Source organism: Phalaenopsis equestris, unplaced genomic scaffold (assembly GCF_001263595.1).
Source record: "Phalaenopsis equestris unplaced genomic scaffold, ASM126359v1 Scaffold000855, whole genome shotgun sequence".
NCBI classification, from domain to species: domain Eukaryota; kingdom Viridiplantae; phylum Streptophyta; class Magnoliopsida; order Asparagales; family Orchidaceae; genus Phalaenopsis; species Phalaenopsis equestris.
Window position 1 is genome coordinate 90748 of NW_018165295.1, and position 25690 is coordinate 116437.

General features: G+C 33.8%; 1 protein-coding gene across 1 annotated transcript in view; it reads right to left on the minus strand.

Annotated features, from left to right (window-relative positions):
* Positions 1–24340, minus strand: part of LOC110031869 (pyrophosphate-energized membrane proton pump 2) — a 32190-nt gene extending 7850 nt beyond the window's left edge. Inside the window, exons 1-7 of the mRNA XM_020735294.1 lie at positions 24057–24340; positions 23490–23787; positions 17428–17631; positions 16007–16158; positions 15455–15602; positions 15243–15375; positions 8816–8988 (exon numbers count right to left, since the gene is read on the minus strand). Of these exons, the coding sequence (XP_020590953.1) occupies positions 8816–8988; positions 15243–15375; positions 15455–15602; positions 16007–16158; positions 17428–17631; positions 23490–23582 (903 nt within the window). The 5' untranslated portion in view covers positions 23583–23787; positions 24057–24340. The remainder of the gene's footprint in view (positions 1–8815; positions 8989–15242; positions 15376–15454; positions 15603–16006; positions 16159–17427; positions 17632–23489; positions 23788–24056) is intronic.
* Positions 24341–25690: the final 1350 nt, after the last annotated feature.

A 25690-nucleotide genomic window follows, 5' to 3' on the forward strand; every position in this document is an offset into this window, starting at 1 on the left:
TGTATTTACATATCTAATATATCTAATACCTAAACTTTACCAATACCTAAACTTTACCTTTTACATTTATAACACCCAAATCTTTCGTATCACATCAAAAATACCACTACTTTAACTTTTAAAAAGTGGCATACACCTTTTCATGCATAGAAAGAGTGGTATATTTGTAAAAATTAATTGTAGGTGTTAGATATGCAAATATATAGAAATTAAGTGGTGTAAGTAAATCTTCCAAAAAAGATATACAGCACAAAATTTGAGACAAACTAATGCTTCAAATTTGCTGTTTAATTGAATTCATTGTCCTGAAATTATAGAGGCAGAATCTTAAATTTCAAAATTTTAATAAACACAAGCGGCCAAGAAATAAAGCATCTTACCACTGCTTCTCAAATACAAAATAATAAATTTTGCAATAATTAATATTGCATGATTAAAGTTCTATCAAGGTATAATTTTAAAACCTTTCATATTGCAGCATCAACTCAAAACGAGATTCCAATCTTTAACCCCAAATGGACGGTTTTGTCAAAGTAACCCAAAAGGAATCCGATCTAAAAAGACATGAGATACAAACTGTAGCAAAAATTGCCGATATGAATACCGATGCTGACGAGGCTTTTCTAGCATATACAGCCAAATGATCAAAGGAACCAGAAACATTACAAGATTGCATTGCAAACCAAAAGAAATAAAGTGTGCAGTAAATGTAGATGTAAATAATTAAGGGCCTATCGTTACTAAGGTAACCTAAAATAAGATTCACAATAAAAACACATAAAATTACAATATATGAGTTGTTAACTACTGGCATTAGCAAAACAAGTAATTTTTAATGTATAAATAACAAACAAACTTTGCTTGTTCCAAATAATAATTTAATAGTCATCAAAATCTAAAATTTCAAAAGAAAAATAAAGAATAAACATAAGATTTTGGCAACTATTAAGTTTGTACTGAAAATAAAATTAAGTACCATCCAAATTGAGAAAATTTCAATTACCTGCAAAAAACTAACCACTAAACAAATTAAAATAAGAATAAGAATATAAATCACCCTAAAGGAAGAGCCAAGCCTCATGCTGGTATAAGAGGATGCCAGTACAAGCGGGCTTGCCCCCAAAAGTAATCGTCAACACCTATAAAGCACTCAAAGAACACATCCAACCAGAACACACATAAGAATTGAAGAAAAGTTGAATTCATATTACAATACACAATCCTTAATAGCTTAAACATAACTCAGGAATCCAATTTATAGCCCACAAATTACCTAAAATAATAATTATTTATGATATGTTAAGATCAAATATCCTTATAAGCTATCTTTTCTATTAACAAAAAGAGAGTCATATATTTTCATCAATTAACAATATTCCTAACCTCTACATAGAATCAGAAATTACCACTAGCCATGATTGCTACTGCAAGTTAACTACAATGCAAAGCAAGCCCACAATGCAAAACGAAATCCAAGCAGCTAAACTAAAAAAATATCATTCTGGGGAAAGTTAGGAATGTTACTGCCTCCTTTCCATGGTGGGCTGACAAGCCACCTCAAAGATATTGAGGAATTTAATTGGAAACAACTTTGATAACCGCTTAATTAGTTTTATTCTCTTACTACTTATATTTTTTTTATGTTTATTTCAAAATTATTTCCATCTCAAATTTAGATTAGATATATTTGAAAAAAGGGACCGATATCCCTATATATATATACCTTATGTGTGAATAATAAAAGCATATAATTTTTCCTCTCAAAGTTTGTTTTTCAACAAGGTAGCAAAGCATGAAAACAAACCCTGGTTCTCTTTTAGCAGGCCCTCCTCAACTCCCTCTTACTTACCCGGCAGGCCCGAAATGGCCCCTGCAGGCCGTCCCCGATTCTTGTTTTTTCTCCCTCCAGAATCCCTGCAGACCACCAGCCAGACAAGGGTTCTTCTCCCACAAGAGATCTTCTCCTGCCAGTTTCCCTGCAGGGGCTGCAAGCAGAGCAGTTGGATCTTGTTGTTCCCTACTTGTTGATCCTTCCCAGCCCATCCAGCTAACATTTCAAAGGATAGCAGCAAGCAGCAGTCCATCAAGCGGCAGCCTCAATTCAGGAAGGGTGATTGGTAGTACTGAAATGCATCAAGCCTTATACCTTCCCAAAAAAAAATCTGTCTAAACGCACTAGTGATCCCACCTCCATTTTTCCTCAAATTTCTGAGTCTGTTGAGTCTATGTTTGTCGAAAAACATGTCATTTTATGGCTTCATCCTAATTTCAGATATGCTGTAAAGTTATATCCTCATTTGTTTATAAATAAAAATCTAATTCTCATCACTGTGAAATTTATTAACTTGTCAAACTCACTAGAAATATTTATCCCATGATTTAGTATAAACCCTCACATTCTTTTTCCATTATCCACAAAGAAATTTAGGAATCATCCAAGGTGAAAAACCTAATTTGGGCTCGATAATTTGTCTCGTTTACTGACTATCACATTAGATTCGGATCCTCAAAACTAATAATATCAAGAAATATTTCAACATCATCCTGGATCATATCTTTCAAAAAATGGAATAATCCATATGAGTTCATGTATTAATACCCCATAGCAAAATGGGATAGATGAGAGAAAAAACAGACATCTCCTTGAGGCATCCGTTCAATTATGATCTCTCATCAAGTTCCAAAATATTTTTGAAGGGCAGCAGTTCTTACTCCAACATAGCTTATCAATCCAATGCCTAGTCGAATACTTAACTTCAAAACTCCACTTCATGTCTTAATGGTTAACTATCCTCACATCAGAGCATTCTTTTTTACTGTAGCACTTTAAAATTTTTTATTGTGTATCCTTTGTTCGCATCTATTCCCCAAATCGCACGAAACTTGACCTTAAAACAAGTGTATTTTCCTGGAGTGTGCCTTCAACAAAAATGAGTATAAGTATTATTCATTTGTTGCCAGAAAATACTAAAACTTCAATGATATTTATTTTTTATAATTAATTTGACTACCCCAAATATGATGTTCATGGGGAAAGTGAAAATAAATATCAATTTTATGGTGCATTTGATGACACTTACATGGCCTCACAACCTACTCCTCTTCCGCCAAGCACTCCTATCCTTGTTGAGTAGGGGTGTAAATGAGCCATTTGATGACACTTACATGGCCTCACAACCTACTCTTCCGCCAAACACTCCTATCCTTGTTGAGTAGGGGTGTAAATGAGCTGAACACGAGCTAGCCTCAGCTTAGCTTGTGTTAAGCTCGTTAAAAAATATCATTGTCTGTGTTTGACTCGTTTATATTTTGAACACAAAAAATTTGTTCGTGTTCAACTCGTTTGCATAGCAAGTCAAACAGGAGTTGTTCGTAAACAAAGAATTGTTTTAACAACCATAGTCACACAGTTATAAAATGTTAAGGGCAGGGGCAATATTTAAATCTTTTATTCATACTAAAACATCATTTAAATAGAATTTAATATTTTTTATTCTATTTTTTTAATTAATAATTTTATTTGATTACAAATCTTTGTAGTCTTCTATACAATTAAATTATTTAAAATACTACTCATCAATTTGATACACATACACATATATATAATTTAATTATTTCGAGTCAATATGAATTGAACACGAATGAACAAATCCTTGTTCGTGTTCGGCTAGTTTATATATAGAGCGCAAAAACAAATTTCGTGTTCGACTTGTTGGCTTAGCAAACGAATCAAATACAAGCTTCTTATCGAGCCAAACATGAACCATTTGCGAACAACGAGTCATTTGGACAACCCTATTGTTGAGGATGTCCAACCAACCAAACCTGAAGCCCATAACAAAGTACTTAGTGTGTACACAAGAAGAGAAAATCTTGAGTAGGAGGAAGACAACTTGCAAAGACAGAATCGCTCAAACCAAAACCCATGTTCACGTTCACCTAAAATTTTGGGTGAGGAGTCTAGTACTCATGAGTTATCCTTTTCCTCTTCTGGTGCTCATAACAAGAAAAATTATACTAGATACTCAATTTAAAAGTATGTAACTTGAGTGAAGTTATTCTCATCCTATAAATCCTTTATATCCTTTATATCCAACCTTGCTAGTGTACAAATTCTTAAATCTATTCATGAAGCTCTTAAAAATCCAGAATGGAAGAAAGCAGTTGCTTCAAGCACTAAAGCATAGCAAAACGCGGTCTTACTCAACTCCCACAGGATAACAAGTCAGTTGAATGCAAATGGGTATTCAATAACAAATACCTAGCTGATGGGAGTATTGAGATATTCAAAGCCAGACTGACTGCAAAAGGTTTCACTCAAAGCCTATGGGATTGGCTATCAGGAGATCATCACACCGGTTTCCAAACAGAACATTATCAGAGTTCTCCTTTCAGTGGCAATTAGCAAACAATGAGGACTGCATCAATTTGAAATAAAAAATATCTTTCTAAATCAGGATCTAGAAGAAGTGTACATGAAGATACCACCCAAACCTCGGAATGATTCCAACAAATACCTAGTATACAAACTCATGAAGTTTCTCTATGGACTTAAGTAGTGACAAAGGGCATGGTTTGAAAAGTTTATTAAAATTATGAGATCTAATAAATAATCTCAAGGTCAAACTGATCATACATTGTTCATAAAATACACTCAGGATTATTGTTGCATTGAGAATATATTTGGATGATATGATTCTTACTGATGATGATGAAAAAATTCCTTAGATAAAAAATTGTTTTCCATTAAGTTTGAAATCAAGGATCTACGAACAATGAGATTTTTTTCTAGATATGAAAATAACCAGGTCTAAGAATGGCATTATAATATTACAGAGAAAACATATCCTAAAACCACTAAAGAAGACAGAAACGATTGAATGCAAACCTGTTGATACTTAAATGGATCCAAACAATAAATCTAACAGGGGAGAGAGAAGAGAGTATATATGTGAATAAGAGAATACCTCAAAACTTGGTAGGAAAACTTATCTATCGTCACATACTATGTTAAATATTGCATACACTATAAGTATTGTGAATCAACATATGAATAACCTAAATAAAGAACATTTGAAATTGGTATATAGGATTCTGAGGTTTCTCAAGAAGTTTCCTGTTTATGGATTAATTTTTGAGAAAGCCAGACTAGAGGTAGAAATCTACATCGATGTAAGATGGGTTGTTTATGGACTAATTTTTGAGAAAGCCAAAACTAGAGAGGTAGAAATATACACCGATGTAAGATGGGTTGGAGACTTACAGAGAGGTCCAATGCAAGTAGGGGTGTAAACGAGCCGAACACGAGCGAGCCTAGGCTCAACTTGTATTCAACTCGTTAAAAAATATCACTGATCGTGTTCGACTCGTTTATATTTCGAACATAAGAAAATGTGTTCGTGTTTGACTCGTTTTCTTAGCGAGCCGAACATGAGTTGTTCACGAACAAACAGTCATTTTGACAACCCTAGACATGCAGTCATGGGATGTTAAGGGCTGGGGCAAAATTTAAATATTATTATTTATATTAAAACATCATTTAAATATAATTTAATATATTTTTTATTCTATATTTTTAAATAATAATTTTAATTGATTATAAATCTTTGTAACCTTGTAGTTAATTAAACTTTTTAAAAATATTACTTATCAATTATATATATATAATTGGTAAGTAGTATTTCAAGCCAAAATAAGTCGAACGCAAATGAATAAATCTTTATTTATGTTCAGCTCGTTTATATCTACAGCACAAAAAAGTGTTCGTGTTCGGCTTGTTAACTAAGTGAATGAATCAAGCACGAGCTTCTTAACAAACAGAAAAAGAGTTGTTCGTGAACAACGAGCCGTTTTGACAACCCTAAATGCAAGTTACTTCTTCTATGTACGAAGAAATTGGTTAGATGGAGAAGAGGTAAGCTATTATTTCTAAAAGCAGTGCAGAATCAGAGTATATGACACTCACCTAGGAAATTTGTGAAGAGATCTGGATTCAAAATTGTTAGGGGAATTGTGATGTACCTCCAATAAGTCTATACATATGTTTTGTGATAGTCAAGCAAACATCAGTATTGCCAAGAATGATGTGCATCATGATAGGAACAAACACATTGAAATTGATAGACATTTTATCTCTGAAATAATGATAGAATTATACAGTTAAACTACATCTCGACACACCAACAAGTTGTTGATGTCTTCACCTGTAAGCATGTTCTTAGAGTTTAATACCAAGCTTAGTTTCTACAACATCTACGACCCAGCTTGAGGGGAAGTGTGGAAAGTTAGGAAGGTTCCGACATCCTTTCCATGGTGGGCCTACTGGACACCTCAAAGTTATTGGAGAATTTAGTTTTATTATCTTCCTATTTATGTTAATTTTATGTTCATTTCATAATTATGTTATTTCCTTTCCAAACTCAGATTAGCTATATTTGGCAAGTTTGTAAATTAGAAGGGACCATTTTCCCTATATATGTACCTTATGTGTGAAGAATGAAAACATGTAGTTTTTCCTCCCAAAAATTTATTTTCAACCCATTCCAAAAGGATTCTGCCTATAAAATAGCTCCGGGTTTGGTGTAAAGGAATTAAAAAAGCTGAAATAAACAACAATAGAAATGGAAGTGGCAAAGGAATTAAATTGAAACCAGTTTTCACCCACTTGTTTGGTTTACAAGAAATTGGGTGAAAAAATATATATATTTTTTATTTCTTGCTTAGTTGATGAGATTTTTTTTGTGAGGTGCATGTGAATTTTAACAATGTTCTCATAAAATTTTCTTATTGGTTTTTACTAAGGATGGATAGAGAGTTTTTAATGAAAAAAATTATATTTTTTCACATTTCTTATATAAATCTATTAATCATATTGAAGCCATACACCCAAGATGAAATTATGAATGAAAATACTTTTACACACTCCAATTGCTTCAAACCCAATATAACCTGAAGGAAATGGCCCCTTCCGTAGCAGCCATTTTAGGCAAGTCCTACCAAAATCTAGGACGTTGAAGAAAGAAGTTTTTTTCATTATAGCTACATGCGCAAAAAAAAAAAAGTTTTAAGTGGCAAGCAATAAAGCATCTCTAATATTAAATCCATAGGAGTTGCTCCAAAATAATCTATCCTAACTGCACGATCCTCAAAAAATCTTTACATTGTATATCAGCACTTATCATCTAAAAAAATGATCTATTTAGCTGGCATTTAAGTGAGTAGAAGTAACCCACCCATCATTATATTATTAGCCTTTTGAATACAATCAAATTAAGAAATAACAAAGTGATAAAGCTCATGATTTACGCCCCCTCCTTTATGAAATAGCTAGCTAAGACCTTCGATGGAAATCTAAAAATTTATAATGGTCAAAGTCACAAAAAGTGAAGATTGAGATGAGCATTATGAGCCTTTAGAAGTAGTAAATATTGCGTTATTTTTCCTCTTTTTTTTATTTGTTTTATGAAAAATTTCTACAACGACGAATCTAATGAGAGTTGGACGTGTTCTCAGGCGTTATGATAAGCCCATTATGTTTGGCTTAGGGTTGCAAGTCGTTTCAATTCATCTCTAAGATTCCCTAGTTCAGTTGATTCTAATTCCTGCATTTTTTTTTCATCTACTGAATTAACAGTTGTGGCTGCTGATTCGAATTTTGTGGGATTAATTGGTTCTGAGATTTTGCAACAACAGAAATGCCCCAATTCCCATAACAAGATTTTTTTTCTATTTGCAACATTCTCTATTTGTAGTGGGATAAAGGTTTTGTAGTTGTTGTTGCAACATTCTCTATTTGTGACACACCAGCAATTTGTGAATTTTTTACACCATACTACATCAGCTTTGCTCTACGCTCGTCACGTGTTTGGTTATGTTGGAAAATCTTATTTCCCTGTTTTGTTTGCTTTAGGCTTGTGTTAAGCTCATATCATCTTCAATTTCAACATCTAAAATTTTATGTAATGCTTAGATCTCATCCATTAGATTGAAATCCAATGGTTGAAACACAAGAACAATATGTTAGAATGTGTGTGCGTGTATATGTTTTAGACATTAACAAGCTGAACACAATCCAACAAATTTGCTTCTATTTGGCTGACTAAGAATAGAAGCTTGATAAAACTTTTGAAGCTTAACTCAGTTGCTTAAAGATCAAGTCAAACACCGCATATTCACCCAAGTACATGCTAGATCATAGAGGATTTAAAGAAAATAAGTTATTTTGGATCTTACTTAGGTTATAATAGGACCACCCCTTTGTTTGTGAATTTTAACTATTGTAGAATTTTATCTTTGTTTTAAAATTTCAGAATTTCATATTTTATTCTTTAAATTACTGTTTGAAGTAATACGCAGAAATAGTTCGTTTTTCTTTGTACATCTCAGCATAGATATGCATTAGTGACCGGCCCTAAGACACATAGAACAATCACGCTTACTAAAACTTGAAAACTAATAAAGTTGAATTATTAATGCTTTGCCAAGTCAAAGTAAACAATCACTTATTTATTTTATTACCATTACTCCTGTTCCTGCTCACATTAGTAATATTTGAAGAGCACTTATTTATAGGATGAAATGCAAATAAAAAAAAATGTTAAAATACAGTATAAAATGGTAATATTCAATTAGAATGTATGCTTACGCCTACAAAATTTAGATTAAAAAACAAAAGAGCTGAAGACAAATTATAGAAGTACAAAATGTGAAATGTGAAATGTGAAGTTTGATAACTCAGTTGCAGAAAAAAGGAAAAAGGTGGTTTCAATAAAACAGATTAACTCAATTTTAAAACGCAAAATGTGAAGTTTGATACCAGATCAGCAATGACAGCCGGATTTCGAGGATCATCTTCAGGTATACCCTGTTCTACTTTACCAACAAGATCAGCTCCAACATCTGCTGCTTTAGTGAAAATTCCCCCACCTAACTGGGCAAAAAGAGCAACAAACGAGGCACCAAAACCATATCCAACAAGGAGAAGAGGCACTGCAAAGAAGCATAAAATTTGTTTATGTCCATAAAACAAACCAAAACTAGATTTTCTTTAATTTTCTCAACAGAAAAGTGAATGACTTTTTCCAAGGTTCAAATGCATTGGCTTACATATGGTTTCTTCAACCCCCTTAAACTAAAAAAAAACTCATTAGTCATCCCATTAGAGCATATATTCATATGACAGCTTACACAGTTTTATCAACAACCACAAACAAAAAAGTTATTCACTATACGTCCCATTAGAACTCATCTTACTACCAAAAAAAAAAAAAATCCAATTTCCAGGCAGCACACTGCATATGCTTTTGATTCCATATATAAGGTTTCCTCATTATCTTCTGCCAAATTGAGGATAGATTTTGCTGCAATAGTTGTCCTAAAATATGCTAACCTACAAGCAAATATGCAAAAATAAAGAGAAAAAATCCCGTTTATTATTCGTGCATATTAATGGAAATCATATTCTTTGTAAGATTCCATTGCTTGTCAGCAAGCAACAACAATGGATACAATATTTAAACCAACGCTAAATCCAATAAGTGAAATAAAATGATGCTTTATACCTTTCTCTAGCAAGAACAAAGAACAGAGGTCCAATTATCAACATGATTTACAATATATATATATATATATATATTGAAAATCTTGTTGGTAGACACACACACGCGCACGCATAAAAGCTGATGATGCTTAGCTCACCTATCACTTAGAGTCTCCATACATGCCAAAATTATGCCATGAACCTTAAATATTAACAAAGCAAATACAGAATAAAGTAGAACAGAAGGTTACACGAGTCATTTTGGTCTAGTGGTTGAGGGCTTTATCTTTCAAGCCATTTGTCCTGGGTTCAAGACCTTACCTCATGTGGTGTGCGTGAGTTTGGGTGTGTGTGCGTGGAAAGAAAGAAAGTTGAATGAGGGTGAGTATGAAAGTTTGCAGGAAAATCATTCAGAAAATAACATAAAAAATACATCAAAATGCAAGGGTATAGGTTAAGAAAATATTTATGATGGCATTGCAGCACAAACATATTACCAACATACCATAAAAATCCAAAAATGGGGACAACAAAATGAAGAAATAATAGCAAAAAATAAACAATAAATTAATATGAAGAGAATAATAATAACAAGGAAAAATTGTTGCTCTTCATTATAGAAGAAAGTCACCTCAAAAATTAAACGAGAATAATAAAATAATAATAACATTACATAACGGAGTAAAATCACAATGCTTGTTATCATCAACTGAAAGCTGATGTTAAACAAGAAAGGAAAAAGGAGAAGTAAATTTTAGCAAAATTTCTATAACACTAAAGAGGTTCACTTGAGGTGTAAATATCATGAGTATAAGAGAACATATAGCTAATATAGAGTTTTAACACACAGCGATCCTGTAATATAGAACTTAAACTTCATTGTATTGGAGACATATGAGGCTTGCATCCATTTGAAGCAGTTTAGTATAGCCCTTCTTCAGATGTAAGTATATAATCAGTGCCATCCCCAATACCTTTGACCAGCATATTTTCACAAGCCAAATTAACTTAACTCATCATCCCCAGCCACCCAGCAACGAAAACAGACACATTTGCCCGACTTCTGATGGTATATAAACATTTGTTCAGGGTATTTAAACAACCAAGTGTGTGTGTTGATTGACTGTATTATCAAATAGTCATCTTCAGCCTTAACCCAACTATTTAGAACCACCTTTTATTTATCTCCTCTATTCATTCAAATTGATAACAGCATTATATGTTTTTTATAGTTTACATAAATCTTTTACACAATTACTAGCCATGTTAGCTTTGGTCCATCCTTTATCCACCTCAATGAAGCATCTATGCCAGCATGACATGATACAGATATGGGCGCAACATAACCATAAAAGTAAAATATAACACAACATGAACATGATTTTTTAATAAATTATTAAGAATAAAATGCGTAATCAAAATAATTAATGTCAATATTTTCTATCAAAAAGCATCACACAATAACATATAATATCAAACGCGTAGAAAAAAAAAACTTAAGGACTGGGAAAAAAAAACTAGCATCGCTACATCAGTTTAACTACAATTACATGTTAATATTTTGTCAAGTGTAAATAATTGTCAACAATGTGCCGACATTAGCATTAATTATTTGATATGATTTTATCAATATCAATATTTTACTGAACACATAAAACATGAAAAACCTAAAAAAAGTATAATCTTCAAAATAATCACAAAATATATACGCATCAATGTAAGTCTAATTGAACATAATACACTCGACACCGTAATCATCATCAATGCTAATTGGATAAGTCTAATTCATATAATCAGGTTTCAGTCATGTCAGGATGAATCACACTATATTTAAATTTTGTTAAGAAAATACATCAAACTTGACTTTCTATATGTCTAACATATGACGATGCATGTCAGATGCATGTTTGCACCTGAAATGTATGTTACACAAGCACATGAGACTTTTCAAAGTGCTTGTACTTCATAGTTTTTTATCATATTCCTTTAACATTAATTCCATCCAACTAACTAGTGCTCACCTTGTGCCCTCCATTTCATAAACCAAAATTCCAATGTCTAAATCCTATTTTATTGTTTTCTAATTTGTGCTGCCCAATGCTCAGATCCAAATAAAATAGCCAAATAATCTGCTTTCATCAAACTTGGCATGTTTGAATTTTATGTTAAACACAAACAACTTCCATGAATTACAAATTCTAAGTGATGCAAAACTCAAATTTTATGGTCATGAAAAAATGCAGGATGTGTTGAGATGAGTGGATTTCATACAATAAGCATTGATTTTTTTTTCTTTATGTTATTTTAGAAGTTGCACCCGTTTGTAGCTCAATATATATTTTGTAAGCATGCCTATAATGATATCAACTTAAAAATAGGTTGTGCTCTCTTCCGTGGCACGAACCTCAATTTGATTTAATATTTGGCCCAACAACTATTTCTATTGGTTGAATGATACTGCGAAGGTTGGTGGGGTTGGGGGTAGAAAAAAGATAAAATGCACTAATTAAATAAAAGATACAAGAGTTTCCTACACTCGCGACCGTTCGGGATTGACAAAGGAAAGAGACCCAGGAAGTCGCCCAAACAACGAAGGGATACAGTTGTCACCGTCTAATGTCGTGGATATAGACTCGTCCGCATCCGAGAACCACAAAGGGATTACAAGCCCTCACAAAACTTAAATGAACAAAAGACCCCTAATACAATAAACGATCATATATTTACAATCAAAAAAGAATTTAAAACTAATAAAAGCGAACGAACGGAAATACCCTTGTTGTTATTAGGAGTGGGCGACAAACCTAGTCATAGAAAGAGGGTCGACCAGACCTCCACTTGGACCAAACCAGTCCAGGGTCACCTCCCCCCATCGTGTCAATCTACCACGGTTGGTAGAACTTCGACCTCATTTATTGAAGCTTCTGACTACTCATGATATGACATCAGTTTGACCACGTTGAAGGTGACAGAGCTATCGTAACCTCTCGGAATTGGAAAGCCTTCAACTTTCAACACTTGTTTCCTCGATGACATGGTTAGGGTTTAAGTTTGGGAGGTAAGAAAAGGCACATGAGATTGATTTACGGTGCAGAAAATCTACTTCCGGAGAAAAAAAGATGACATGAAATAACCAAATAAGAGATCCAAGAGTTTCCTACACTCACAATAAGTCGGGATACAAAACTAACCGCTCGAAAGATTGACAAAGGAAAAAGACCTGGGATGTCACCACCAACAACGAAGAAATACAGTTGTCGCCAACAATGTCGTGGATATAGACTCTTCCTCATCCAGGAATCACCAAGGGATCACAGGCCCTCACAAAATTCAAATGAACAAAAAACCTCTAATACAATAAATGGTCACATATTTATAATAAAAAAAGGACCTAAACTAAATAAAAGCGAACAGACAAAAATACCCTGCTGCTATTTTATATGGAGAGGGTCGACAAGCCCACCTCCACTTGGACGCTCACCTCCCCACCTCGCATCAATCTACCGGGGCTGGTAGAGCTTCGAACTCATCTGTCGAAGCTTCTAACTCCTCATAATATGACATCAAATCGGCCACATTGAAGGCGGCATAGCTGTTGTAACCTCTTGGAATTGGAGGGCCTTCGACTTACAACACTTATTTCCTCGATGACATGGCTAGGGTGTAGGTTTGGGAGTTAAGAGAGGGTGTATGGGGCTGATTTAGGGAGCATAAAAAATATTGAGGGTTGATTTAAAAAATCAGCAACGAGAAATTAGGGTGAGGTCAAGATTTGGCTATGTTTTGGTGGGTTTAGGTTTGGGAAGTGAAAGAGGGTGATGGGGCTGATTTAGAGTGCATGAAAAATATTTAGGGATGTTGATTTTGAAAATCAACAAGTTGGAATTAGGGTTAGGTCAAGATTTGACTATGGTTTGGTGGGTTTAGTTTTGGGTGGACCCTAGAATGAAACTAGGGTTTTACTAGCTCTGATACAATATGATACCGGAGAAGGACATAGAAAACATTCAGCATGAACAGTTAAGAAAGCAATCCACGACAGGAAAATAAATAACCATAACAAAGACGGGATGCACTAATCAAATAAAAGATACAAGATAAAAGAAATTCCTACTCTCGCAACCGATCGGAATGCATAAATCACCAGACGAATGATTGATGAAAGATGCCTGGAATGCCGCCACCAACAACGGAGGGATACAGTTTGCCATCACCCAACATCATGGATACATACTCGTTCCTATCCAGGAACCACAAAAAGATCACAAGACCTTACAAAACTCAATGAACAAAAGACCCCTAATACAATAAACGATCACATATATATATATAATCAACAAAGGACCTAAACTAATGAAATCAAACAGACGAAAATACCCTTGTTATTCTTAGGAGTGGGCAGCAAACCTAGCTCTAGAGAGAGAGCCGACCGGCCCTCCCTCACTTGGACAAACCGGTCCATGGTCCCCTCCTCATTCCGCGTCATTAAATCTCTATTCATTGTTGTGGAGCAAAAAATACTAGTTGAATATTTTTCATTTGTAGCTTGGTTGGTTTCTGTTTGGTAATGATCGTTGGAGTGGGCTATGGTTGAGATCTTTTAGTTATTAGCAATCGTAATTTATGGCTTCATTGTTTGGATGTATTCATTATCAGCTTCGACTTATGGCTGTGATTGTGTTCAGCATGTGATTGTGAAGAACTAGTAACTACAGCAATCAATTTTGTTGTCATGGGAAAAACCTTTTGAATTTAGGGTAGCCATCTTTATTTATTATTATTATTTATTTATTTTTTTTGCTTGAGGGAATATTCGGAAATTATAAGAAGTGAATGCCTAAGGCATGAAAAAGACAATTCCAATAAAATTTTCCTTTAATTGAATCAGATCCTCTTGGTGATTGAATACTAGTTGGATGCAATTCATATTAACCTAGCAACCTTAGTGGTTACGGAATTTTAAAATAAAAAATCTTCTTGTTTTAATGTGAGGCCTAGATTTTTATTTTGGTTATTTCTTTCCCTGCGCTCATCCGATTCTATCAATTTTTGTAATAGATCAGATTTTGTGAGTGAATTTAAACAAAATTTACACAAGTTGAATTTACTAATTTTATCATGATTTTTTATCAAGGAGTGCTTTTACACGCTAATGAATTTCAATGTGAAAGTTCAATTAGTTGATCGTTAAATCATTGTTTGTGTGAGATTTTCATGTTTTCTAATTTTCATTAAATAATATGAATATTTGTTTAAATTAATGCACCGTGAACTATTATTTTAAAATTTGTGCAATATATTATACAATTATATTAGAAAAACCTAATGCAGCAATTTGAGCATTAATCACATAGTTGCACTAGGAAATCCTATCCCATAAGACTATCATAAATCATGGTCCTAGCATATTCAAAAAGATGGATATTGAAAAATGTAAAAAATCACTCAAAGCTTAAAAAAAATAATAATAAAGAAACATATCTTAGTATATCAATCAACAGAAACAATTTTCCATTGTTTAGCTATGACTAAACAGATCTAAAAGCATGTCCAGCGGCAAGAAAATTCCAATAGAACTTGAAAACAATTGAAATTAAATATGTGAGATGTACGCATTGGATGTAGTTTTTTCAAAGCTCAAAAAAAAACACTCGACTTGTCTTATTAAAAGATCTTCAGAAATGGATTAGTGGAAGCAACTTACAGTCTACAACCTTCATTGAACCAGGTGAATCTACACCAAGCCACACATAGAATGTAGCATAAAGGACTGCCACACCAAGTACAGCCATGCCAACAACCACCATGGCTGATAGGCCACCAGCTCGAACGGCTATCTGCAAATAGGTGTTAATAAAAATCTGAAATATGGAAGTATTAAAGAGAAACAAATATAAAATTATTACACAAAACCACCTGTAAAGACTCCCTAGCTGAACGCCTAGCAGCGCTCGCAACTCGAATATTTGCACGAACTGAAACCCACATCCCAACATATCCAGCAATGCCCGAACATAAAGCGCCTAGAAGAAAAGCAGCAACTGTAATAAATGCGGTTGTTGACCTAAAAGTAGCAATTATGAATCATGGTTAGCAAAAAGATGTGACAGCATACATGAGAAATAAAAAGGAAGATTTACATACATACCACACAATTTCTATGTATTTATATATTGAGCACCAAAGCTTCAATTTTTACATACATACCACCTCACTTATGCATGAAAAGGTGTATTTTATCTTTTAAAAGTTAAAATAGTGATATTTTTGGTATGATATGAAAGATTTGGGTGGTATAAATGTAAAAAAGCCAAGTCTAGAATTTAGATGTATAAATACAGAGGACTTGGGTGTATGTATGTAAATGCCCCAACAAGAAATAGAAAAGCTAAGCATGCATTGATGCAGAAAGAAGATAACTTTACCGCTTAATAAGAGAGGGAAGCAAAGAAAGTTACATTATCTTACCTTCCTAGACCAGATGATTCTTGCTGTGGAGTTGTACTGCGGAGAAGATATATGCTAAGAATAACAAGAGCTAGTAATACTGCCATCTTGGAAATAGTTCCATATTGAGTCCTGAAAAAACCTTCTGCTCCATCACGTATGGCATCTGATACCTAAAGAGGATAACATGATGCACATGCCAAATGAGGGATAACTTGAACAGAGGAAACTTACCATGCAGACATATAAAATTCAAAATAATGGAGTATTTCACGAAATCAAACTATTTATTAATAGGAAAAAAAAGGTTTAAGTGAACTAATTAGACGACACGGTAAATATTATGCTTATAATCAGATTCAAATTCTGAGTTCACTTGTACATCATGTTAAATAATTCGCATAAACATGCAAACACAATTAATGACTCCGACTAAGCTGATCATCATCCGCAATAGAATTATTTCTACCTCAGAAATTACAGGTCAGCGTTATAAATCATCAAACTCTATTTAATTCTGTGGATTATCACATCCATGGTCAGTTCTTTTTTTTATTTTTGCACTTCTGGCCATAGTATTTTTATGTAACCTTTCTCATACATGTTTCTTTCATAAATAATTTATCAAATTGTTATGGTGATGTGTTTTTAACCCGTTTATGCACATTGTGATGCAGACATGACCGAAAAATCTCTATTTATTCTTCACTACTAGAGAGATTAGCATACAGAGCCTCTTATGAAAGTTTATAAGATGAAGCATATTCGGAATCCAAGAACAACTGATCTATCTTTACTATAACTAATCAAATATTACACCATCAGTTGAGTCCATAATTGCATTTGATTGCCTGAAATTATTTCAACATACTACAGAATATAATTTTCTAATAGGAGAATCGAAGTCATTAACAAACTGTTGGAAGTATCAGAAATTAATGCATACTCCACTGATCATAACTGATTATAATTATTTAATCCAAAACATGGCTTGAAATTAACCGATGATGTGTCTAGCTAAAATAAAATTTAATCTTTGTTTCGCTTAGGCTTTCAGACTATTTAAGAGAGTGCTACTGTTAGTAATGTCAATTAAGGTGCAGTATCTATCTCTAGTTTTGCTCCTTAATTTGATCGTAATTACAAGTATTTCTAAGGTACAAGATAGGATCACAATTTATAATTGTTTTTATTGAACCCAATTCTAATGAGAACTCTTACAGAATGGTCCTCCTACTGATAAGACTTAAGAGTATTAGTTAATGATGAAGTGAACTCGAATGCTCAACAAACAATAGCATCTGATTTATCAATGTTCAATGTCAACAGGAAGGAGTAGGGACTGCACACCTCTTTCTCTCTAATTACGAAACATGGAGCATCAAAAAACAATGAAAAATACAATTCTATAATAGTAAAATGTGAACTGTTATATTTAGAACCTGTGACATTTCAGGGGGTCCCTCATCCTTTGCTAGAACCCATCTTGTTAAATAGGCTGAGAAAATGAAGCCTGCTATGCAAATAGAAAAGACAAACACAACGATAGGTGAAGTAGTAGCTCCAACATAAAGCACAGCTCCAAGGATCAGCAGTAACAAGACAGCTAAGACCCGTGCATTTATTCTAGTAAAAATCTGAAAAATCTGGAAATAAAATAAAATATATCAGAAGGAGAAATAAGGGAATATCTTATATCTCTATACAAAAAATCGTAGGTGCCACACAAAAAGCTAAAAAAATTAACAAACTTCTATCAGATCAAACATTCTATGATAGAATTAATTAAATATGAAAATATGTAAACGATTGAAAATAAACAGTTAACCGCATGACTAATTTTGCCAGGAACTATGTAACATAAATTTAAGAATTTATGGATAGTTCGTCAGCTGGTCTTGTTTTTTTTCTAAAAATTCCCACATAATAAATTGTCCTGCAAACTTGTACACGATGCTTGTAGAACTGCTATCATTGTGTTTGGGTCTGACAGAAGTTAGCTCCCAAATATTTTATCTTCATATGACAATTCAATCATAACATCTAAAATTTTGAAGTGCAACCAGAAGTTCAAAGTAAAAGAAAACGAAAAGAAGTCCCAATATTATCATGGATTTCAAAAGGATACACCTAACAAGTTTTATTTTGCATAGTATTGTTGCAAACAATCAAGCAAACAGTTGGTAGGGTCCCCAAAAAAATACATTGAAATCTAGTCTAATGAAAGAAAAAAAAGTTGTCATTGCTAGGCTCAATGCAACCTGATGCCGAAAATTTGCATGCTCTGGGGACGCATATAATTCAAGTTCAAAGAACTGCGTGATTCCTAAAAGGCAAAGATGAGACCAGTACATTTTCAACGTATTGGAAGAGCCTCCATAGAAAGCAGGAGAGGCAGGAAATACTTTTACTGAAGTTTGAGCCAATGCAACATAAAAAAAGGGAGAAGCAAGACTTCCTTTTTTTCGGTTGCAAATCCCAATGATACCGGCATTTTAATACTTCTCAGGGTGCCATTTTTTTTTTAAGTAAAAGGGTGCTAATACTCTCAGTCGAAAGAATCTCGTCCTTTGTTTGTCATGCGAAAACAATATTTCTAAATGGTTAAATAATACAGAATGTATGTCAGCGTTCTAATAGAGAATTATAAGAGAGAACTATAAAGCCCTTCAAAAATATTATTCATTAGAATGATTTAGCATTTCAAGCAAAATACACCTTTACATTAGTGTCAATTAAATTCCAGCACTTATAATGTATCACATTTAAATTGATCAGTTTTAAGATGGAAGCTTTGGGATTTAAAATTTCTCTAATAAGGTAAAAACATGAGCTATATGGCAACATAATGGAAATAGATATAGTGATATACACACCTAAATGTTGCTTCAGAACAAATTAAAAATGAAAAACAAATCTCAAGAAGTGGTTTACTAAACTCGGAATTCATAGAATAAGCTGCAAGAGAAATCACTAAAAACTATACATTAAAAGCTTGTTTGGGATCAATTTGTTTTTGTTTTTTCTTTTGTTCTAAAAGGCATGTTTGTTTAGTGTTTTTTACACATTTTTAGTTTTGTTTCAAAAAACAAATTAAAATTATCTTAAAAATACTCAAAATAACTTTTAGGTGTCTTGAATATTTTTTTTTAAATATATCATAATAAAACATGCCAAACAAGTTTTATTTCAAATCAAAACATAAACAAAATAGAATAAAAAAAATAGAAATAGAAAATAAAAGTGATCCCAAATAGCGGGTAAGGGTATGAATAAACCTGCAATAGCCCATAACAAAAAACCACAACTAAAACACACTTAGGTTTCTCGTTTCATCAGCCTAATTTTTTTATCTCGAATCAAATAGCTACAGCAATATAGTTGAATTATGAAATAAAACTGTCTTGAAAATAATGATGAGGAATGCTATCAAACCAATAGCAATTTTATATAACCTAAACCTTCTTGGAAGCATGGAAAGATCTCAATTTTTCTATGAGAACAGATGCAAGATCCAGAGAAAGAAGAGCCCTTGTAGAGAATTGAGAGCCTCCAGTAGGTTCCCTAACTAGTTCATCTTGTTAGCTTGTTTTCTACATTCGGTACTCTCTGCTTTATGCTTTTAATATTAATAAAATTCACTGTTTGGCACCAAAAAAGAGAACAAACACGAGTTGTGGATCTTAGTAATGCCTCTGATGGATGCATTTGGCAGTTGTAATAGTAAGATTGTGTTCCTGGCTATGGCCAAAAGCTGAATGCATATACATGGAAAATAGAAGAGCCCGACAACTGTTATTTCTTAGACCTAGATGTAACATGTTTTAGAGGAGAGGAGCAGAGGAATAGAAAAAAAAGAGTATTACCAAATGATTAGAAGTGTTCCACTTGGTTTCCATTTATTTTTAACGCCTAGTAACAAACTATATTTTTAAATGGAAAGCAAAATATGTTTGCTTGGGTGTTATGACAAGATGTGGGCATGTAGGCTTTACTGTTGGAATAAATAATTATGTTTTAAGTTTTTTAAAATAAAACTTTTAATTTTTAAATTAATTTGATTATTCTAATTTATTAAGGTTTAAAAAATCACTATTAACCTAAATCCATAAAATTTAGTTTGATCATGTTTATAGCCACTCACGATTTCCAAATTATGGCTGGCGAGGCGAAAAACTCTAAAAGTTTTAGAAGTTGAGGGTGGGCAAGATACATTGGGTTTGCCCCTTATTAAAACTACTATTTAATATAAATAATAAATTATTAACTATAAGATATAATAAAAGTAAAAAGTAGCAAGTGTAATATGTATTTGTCCATCTGATTTGTCTCGGCTAGTTTGGACTGCAACACATAAAAAGATCTAGGTTTATTAATGAGACCAAAAATAAGAACCTTTCAAAATAAAACAAAGTAGGAGTAGCTCCCTTGTATGGAATTAGAGAATTACTAATTGTTTCCCAAACTTGTCCTTCTTATTGGCTTGTTTTCTACCTTTGATATTATCAAATTTCAACCTTTAATAGAGAGAAAATTCACTATTTGACACCAAAACAAAGAACAAATAACAATTGCGGGCCTCGATGCCACCTCTAAATGGATGCAACTCCTAATAGTGACACCAAAACCATTGGATTCCCTGCTATGCTCAAACCCTAAAAGAAAAAACAAAAGGGGCTAGAGGATGTCGGCAGCTTTGTTATCTCCTAACACTAGGTGCCCAAAATTTGAATGATATAGGATGAAAATTCAGAAAAAAGACTTAACCTCAATTCAATAAAAATGTGTTCAACTTGATTTCCATTGATCTTAAAGCCTATTTACATGTTAAATTAATAATGAACTGATACCCTGATAAAAAAATAAATAAACTTCATAAGAATTCAGATCTAGTCTAAAAATAGGAAACGTGAGATGATTTCAATCAACTTCAGATAGTTTATTTGAGAAGGCAAGTCCTTGCCAAAAAGCATATCGGCTTTATTTGATAATTAAAAATGAAAATAACTAAGAAAGTATTATTTAGAATTATTTTCATTAATTTGGGTGATATATATATATATATATATATATATAGGGCCATCTCCTTCTTCGTCTGCTAGGGTTTTGCCTCACGGTGAACCCTAGCCTCTGCCACGGTAATCTCACGCTCGAAGGAGTTCGCTCCTCCGTTTCGTCTTCCGTCATCTTTGGTTGTTTCATCGAGCTACGTCTTCTACTCGCATGTTGCAGGCGCCCGAAGACGACGAACTGTTCGCACGTCGTCTCCTAAACGACGACGCGTCTCTCTGCTCGCATTCACCTGCCCGACAGACGTTCTTGTTCGCACGTCTCACAGAAGGACGCGGTTGTTCCTGCCGGCAGACGATTTCTTCTTGCATCCTGTTCGCATCTTTGCGGCCCGTCAGATTATTTCTGTCCTGATCGTGACCATCTTGTGAGAGAGATGGCCTCGATGCTCCGTTCCTATGCAAATGCTCTTGTCGGCGACTTGCCCTTTCCTAGTAGTTCCCCTCCTCCAGGTTCAGTTCCTAGTTTTGCTATCGGTAAGTCCTGCAATGTTCCAGAATCTTTCCACAAGGCTCTTGAAGGTGGAGGTGATAACACTTTTATTAAAAAGTACACTTTTATTAAAAAGCTTGAAAAAAAAATGGAAAGCCTGCACTTATTCTCACAGAGGCTGAAACTGGTACTCTCGCGTCCTCTTGACGTTTTTCTCTAGTGGGAAAATTCTTTTATGGTCACGCAAAATTGGAGATCATTAGGAAGAAGTTTGATGCTATGAAACTATTGGGCAGTTGGATATTGGTCTACTTGACGGTAGACGTATACTTATTTAGCTATCTCATGATGTTGATTACAATCGCATTTTCTCTCGAAAAGCTATCAAGATTGACAATCGTTTTATGAAAATCCTGAAGGGGATTTTCGGTTTTGATCCAAAAGCGGAGTCCCCTATCATTCATGTTTGGATAAAGTTTTCGGAGTTAAAATTACATCTATTCAACATGGAAATTCTATACTCTTTAGCAACTGCTTACGGTAAGTCTCTCAAGGTAGATAATCCTACGTTTGCTGTCACTAGAACCTCTGTGGCTTGTGTGTTAGTTCAGAGATATATCACTCAACCAGCTCCGAATGAGATATGGATTGGCACTATTCACAATGGGTATTGGCAAAATGTTGAAATGAAATCACATCCTCCTTATTGCTCTCATTGTAGTATGTTTGGTCACAGCTCTACTATTTGTTATCGTTTGCATCCTCATCTAAGGCTAAATATCACTAAAGAACAACCACATATTATCTCTGTTGAGAAAATGCAACCCGATCTTCTTCCCAACACCGCAGTTCCTGAGGAAGAACAACATACTACAGCTACAGATCCAGTTGTGCTCATACCACCCATTGTTATTGAAGAAGACTCACATGCCAAGACACACGAGAGTGCTCCTTTGATCCAATAACAGAGCATCCGGTACAACATGTAGTTGTTTCTAATGTTCAACAATCTGCACATCTCCAACACAAATTAGACCAAGATCAGGTGATTCAATCTTCGGAAGAGGAATGACAGGTCTATTCCAGGAGGAAGAAGAAGAATGGAGGCCGACTCCATCTCGAGAACATATTGGATGATACATTGATTACTACTGACAATGACAATCATCTTACCACTTATTAGCTTGCTCCTTTCCTTGAACCAGAGGCAGATGCAAAAACCAAATTGGGTTGCTCTCTAGCCACCTGATACTATGTATTTCGGCTTTTTTTAGGATTTTTTTTTATCTCTAATATAATTTTCAGTATTTTCTAGTTTTTGGAACCCCTTCTGGTTTTGATGTGGGCAGAGGGTCATGTTTGGGCCCTCCAACACATTGTATCTGTATCTTTCTTTCTAGTTAATATATTAACATTTTTGGGTTAATTTTTCTTATTCTGATTTCTCTTGAGATATATATATATATATATATATTTCTACTTTTAAGTGAATACATGACTAGATTTCTCATTGTTTATTCATTTAGCACGAAATAACTTCACACTACAATACCATATCATGCATCCTTTTGCTTATTTTAAGCCTCTATGGAGCCTATTAATTATGATTTGACATGAATAAGCCCCATTTTTATATCTTCAACCACTTCAATCTAAAGTGGGTGAATTTGAGTTTGATAGCCTCCCGGATAACTTCCTAAAATATAGTTCTAATTTATATGAGAAATGTACTTTAAAACTCACTATTTCAATGTGTATCTAGTTTATGACTTCATGAGCACATTAATTAACTTATGGAGAACCTTGTACTTTTATGCTTCTACTTTGCATAGCACATCAAAAGAATGACATCAATTCAACTGAACTAAAATGAGAGCCAAACAACAAGCAAAAAGGAACTAAATTATTGTTAAAAATTAATGATTGCAGGTAAATATACCAGCTTAAAAAAGCCAATAATTTATAATATATAGGAAAACTCGTTGAATTTCAGCAACATTACCAAGGGGGTGTAAGGTTTAGTCCGCATATCGGGAAATGTCCTCGGTTTCTCCTGGAACGATACCAGACTTCCATTCTCTATGTCTTCATCCATCAGAATGGAATGCGATGAATTCACCCTTCGAGCCAGAGGGATGGGCGTGAACTCGACCCCACGGGGCAGGTCGCCCTCTGAACCAGAACGCTGAATTATGAATAATTTCAATTTATCCCTTTAAGCATCCAATGCCAAACACCGCCAAATAAATGAATTACAACAGTTCTCACTGCAGCTAAAATCCCTAGCCAAACAGATCCCCCTGCAAAACCAGCACCGGGACGCATAGTAAAATAACGGAAAAATCTAGAACCAACAAAATGCGTTTCATCATCAAGAAAATGGTACAGAATTCCCAAAACTGCCGCCAGATCAAGGGTGCCACGAAGCAAGCTCAATTCTAGACCCACAGCTGCAAGGATCCGTGAGACACCAACCACCACTTCGCCATCCAATCAGATAAACAAGAACATGCATACTCCTTCCAATTCCAATAAGAACTGATCGAGAAGGAGATTAAGACGGCATTACCTCTGCGCTCGTAGAACGGATTTGCTGGACAAGGGAGAAGAACAATGGAAAGCGAAGGCAGCCCGAAGATCGACGGTTTGGGTTTCCAGATCTAGCTAGTCGAAGAGAAAATTTAGGGTTCCGGCAGTAGGAGACAATGGCCAGAGGCATCCGTGGAGGATAGGATCAGCGATCTCCACCGGAGCCTATTCTGCTCATATATTACCAGTTTTCTAGAGAGAGAGATGGAGAGAGAATAGCATGACAAAGAGAAGCGTTTAACATCGAGAATTACTGCTCTGGTAAAATGGGATACATGAAATTGGAAATTAAAGATCATGTAATAAATTCTGTCTAATAATATCATGATATAAATAAAAATAATTATGTTTAGAAATTAATGATAATTATAATTATAATTATATTTATGAAAATCTAATAATTTTTTTATGTTATTATCAAATAATATACTTGTATTGTTTAATAGTTTAATTATGTTAAGATGATAAGTGATATATGACATCAAGAACATGTGTCCTACGAAATAAAATATAATTTAATTTAATTTTTTAATGATATACACTATGTAGAAGCATGTGAATGAGCTCATAGAAACGGAAAAAAACTAGCATACGTTATTCGGACACAGAGTTGCTTCCAAACAACGACCCCATGCACTGATCGCGGTTCAGGAAAAAGAAAACAACCGCAATAGTGCATCGTGACCGTTATCAGGACGCAGCTGCGTCCCCAACGTACGCAATTTTGTTTCCATAGAAACAAACTAGTTCCCAATCATCAGAAACTATGGATATAGCCAAACAATGAGCCAAATTTTGGAAAAATTATCGCTATATACATCTATTAATCAAATAAATCAAATATATCATGGATAGAATGTCATTTATTTAATATATTATAATTACATGATTATGTTCTCATAGTCTAATACTATGAGAGTACATAATCATGTTATTATTATGTATTCAATACATGACTTTCTACCCTTGTTATATTTTATGGGCAGATGTGTGTTGTAAGAAAATTTTTAAGAATTGGATCATACTTCGGCTATATCTCTCACCCCTATTGATTTGGAAAATGTTGTCCAATACAAATAAAAATTACATTAGAATATTATGTTATGTTTATGGCATGTGTTATTGATTTCATATATAGATTGTATTATCTCTCAACATCATTAAGTAATACAACTAAAATATTAAATAAAATAATTATATATTCATAAGTATAATTATAATAAAAATCAATTGTGACTATCTAATAGACACACACACTAACACATTTATGCTTTGGAGAATTTACATACATAGTGCTTAAAATTTTATAACTCACACCTACATGGACTTGTAGTTGGAACATAGTCAAAGCTCATTGGAGCTCGCATACAACAAGATCATCGCCGACACAAGTTATCATAGAACTTGGACATGGGATTGTGGAAGCTCCCAAGCAATAAAAGTAGTGTCAACAAATATGTTTTACAGAGAGTGTATTACTATCTTTACGTTTTGAATTATTTTAAATTAGTGATGTTGATTCGCATCCTCCATTTTCCATTAAACTTTTGTATCATTACCACATTTGAAATTCACTCTTGATAATTCACCTCTTTGATAAATCCAACTTCTAAA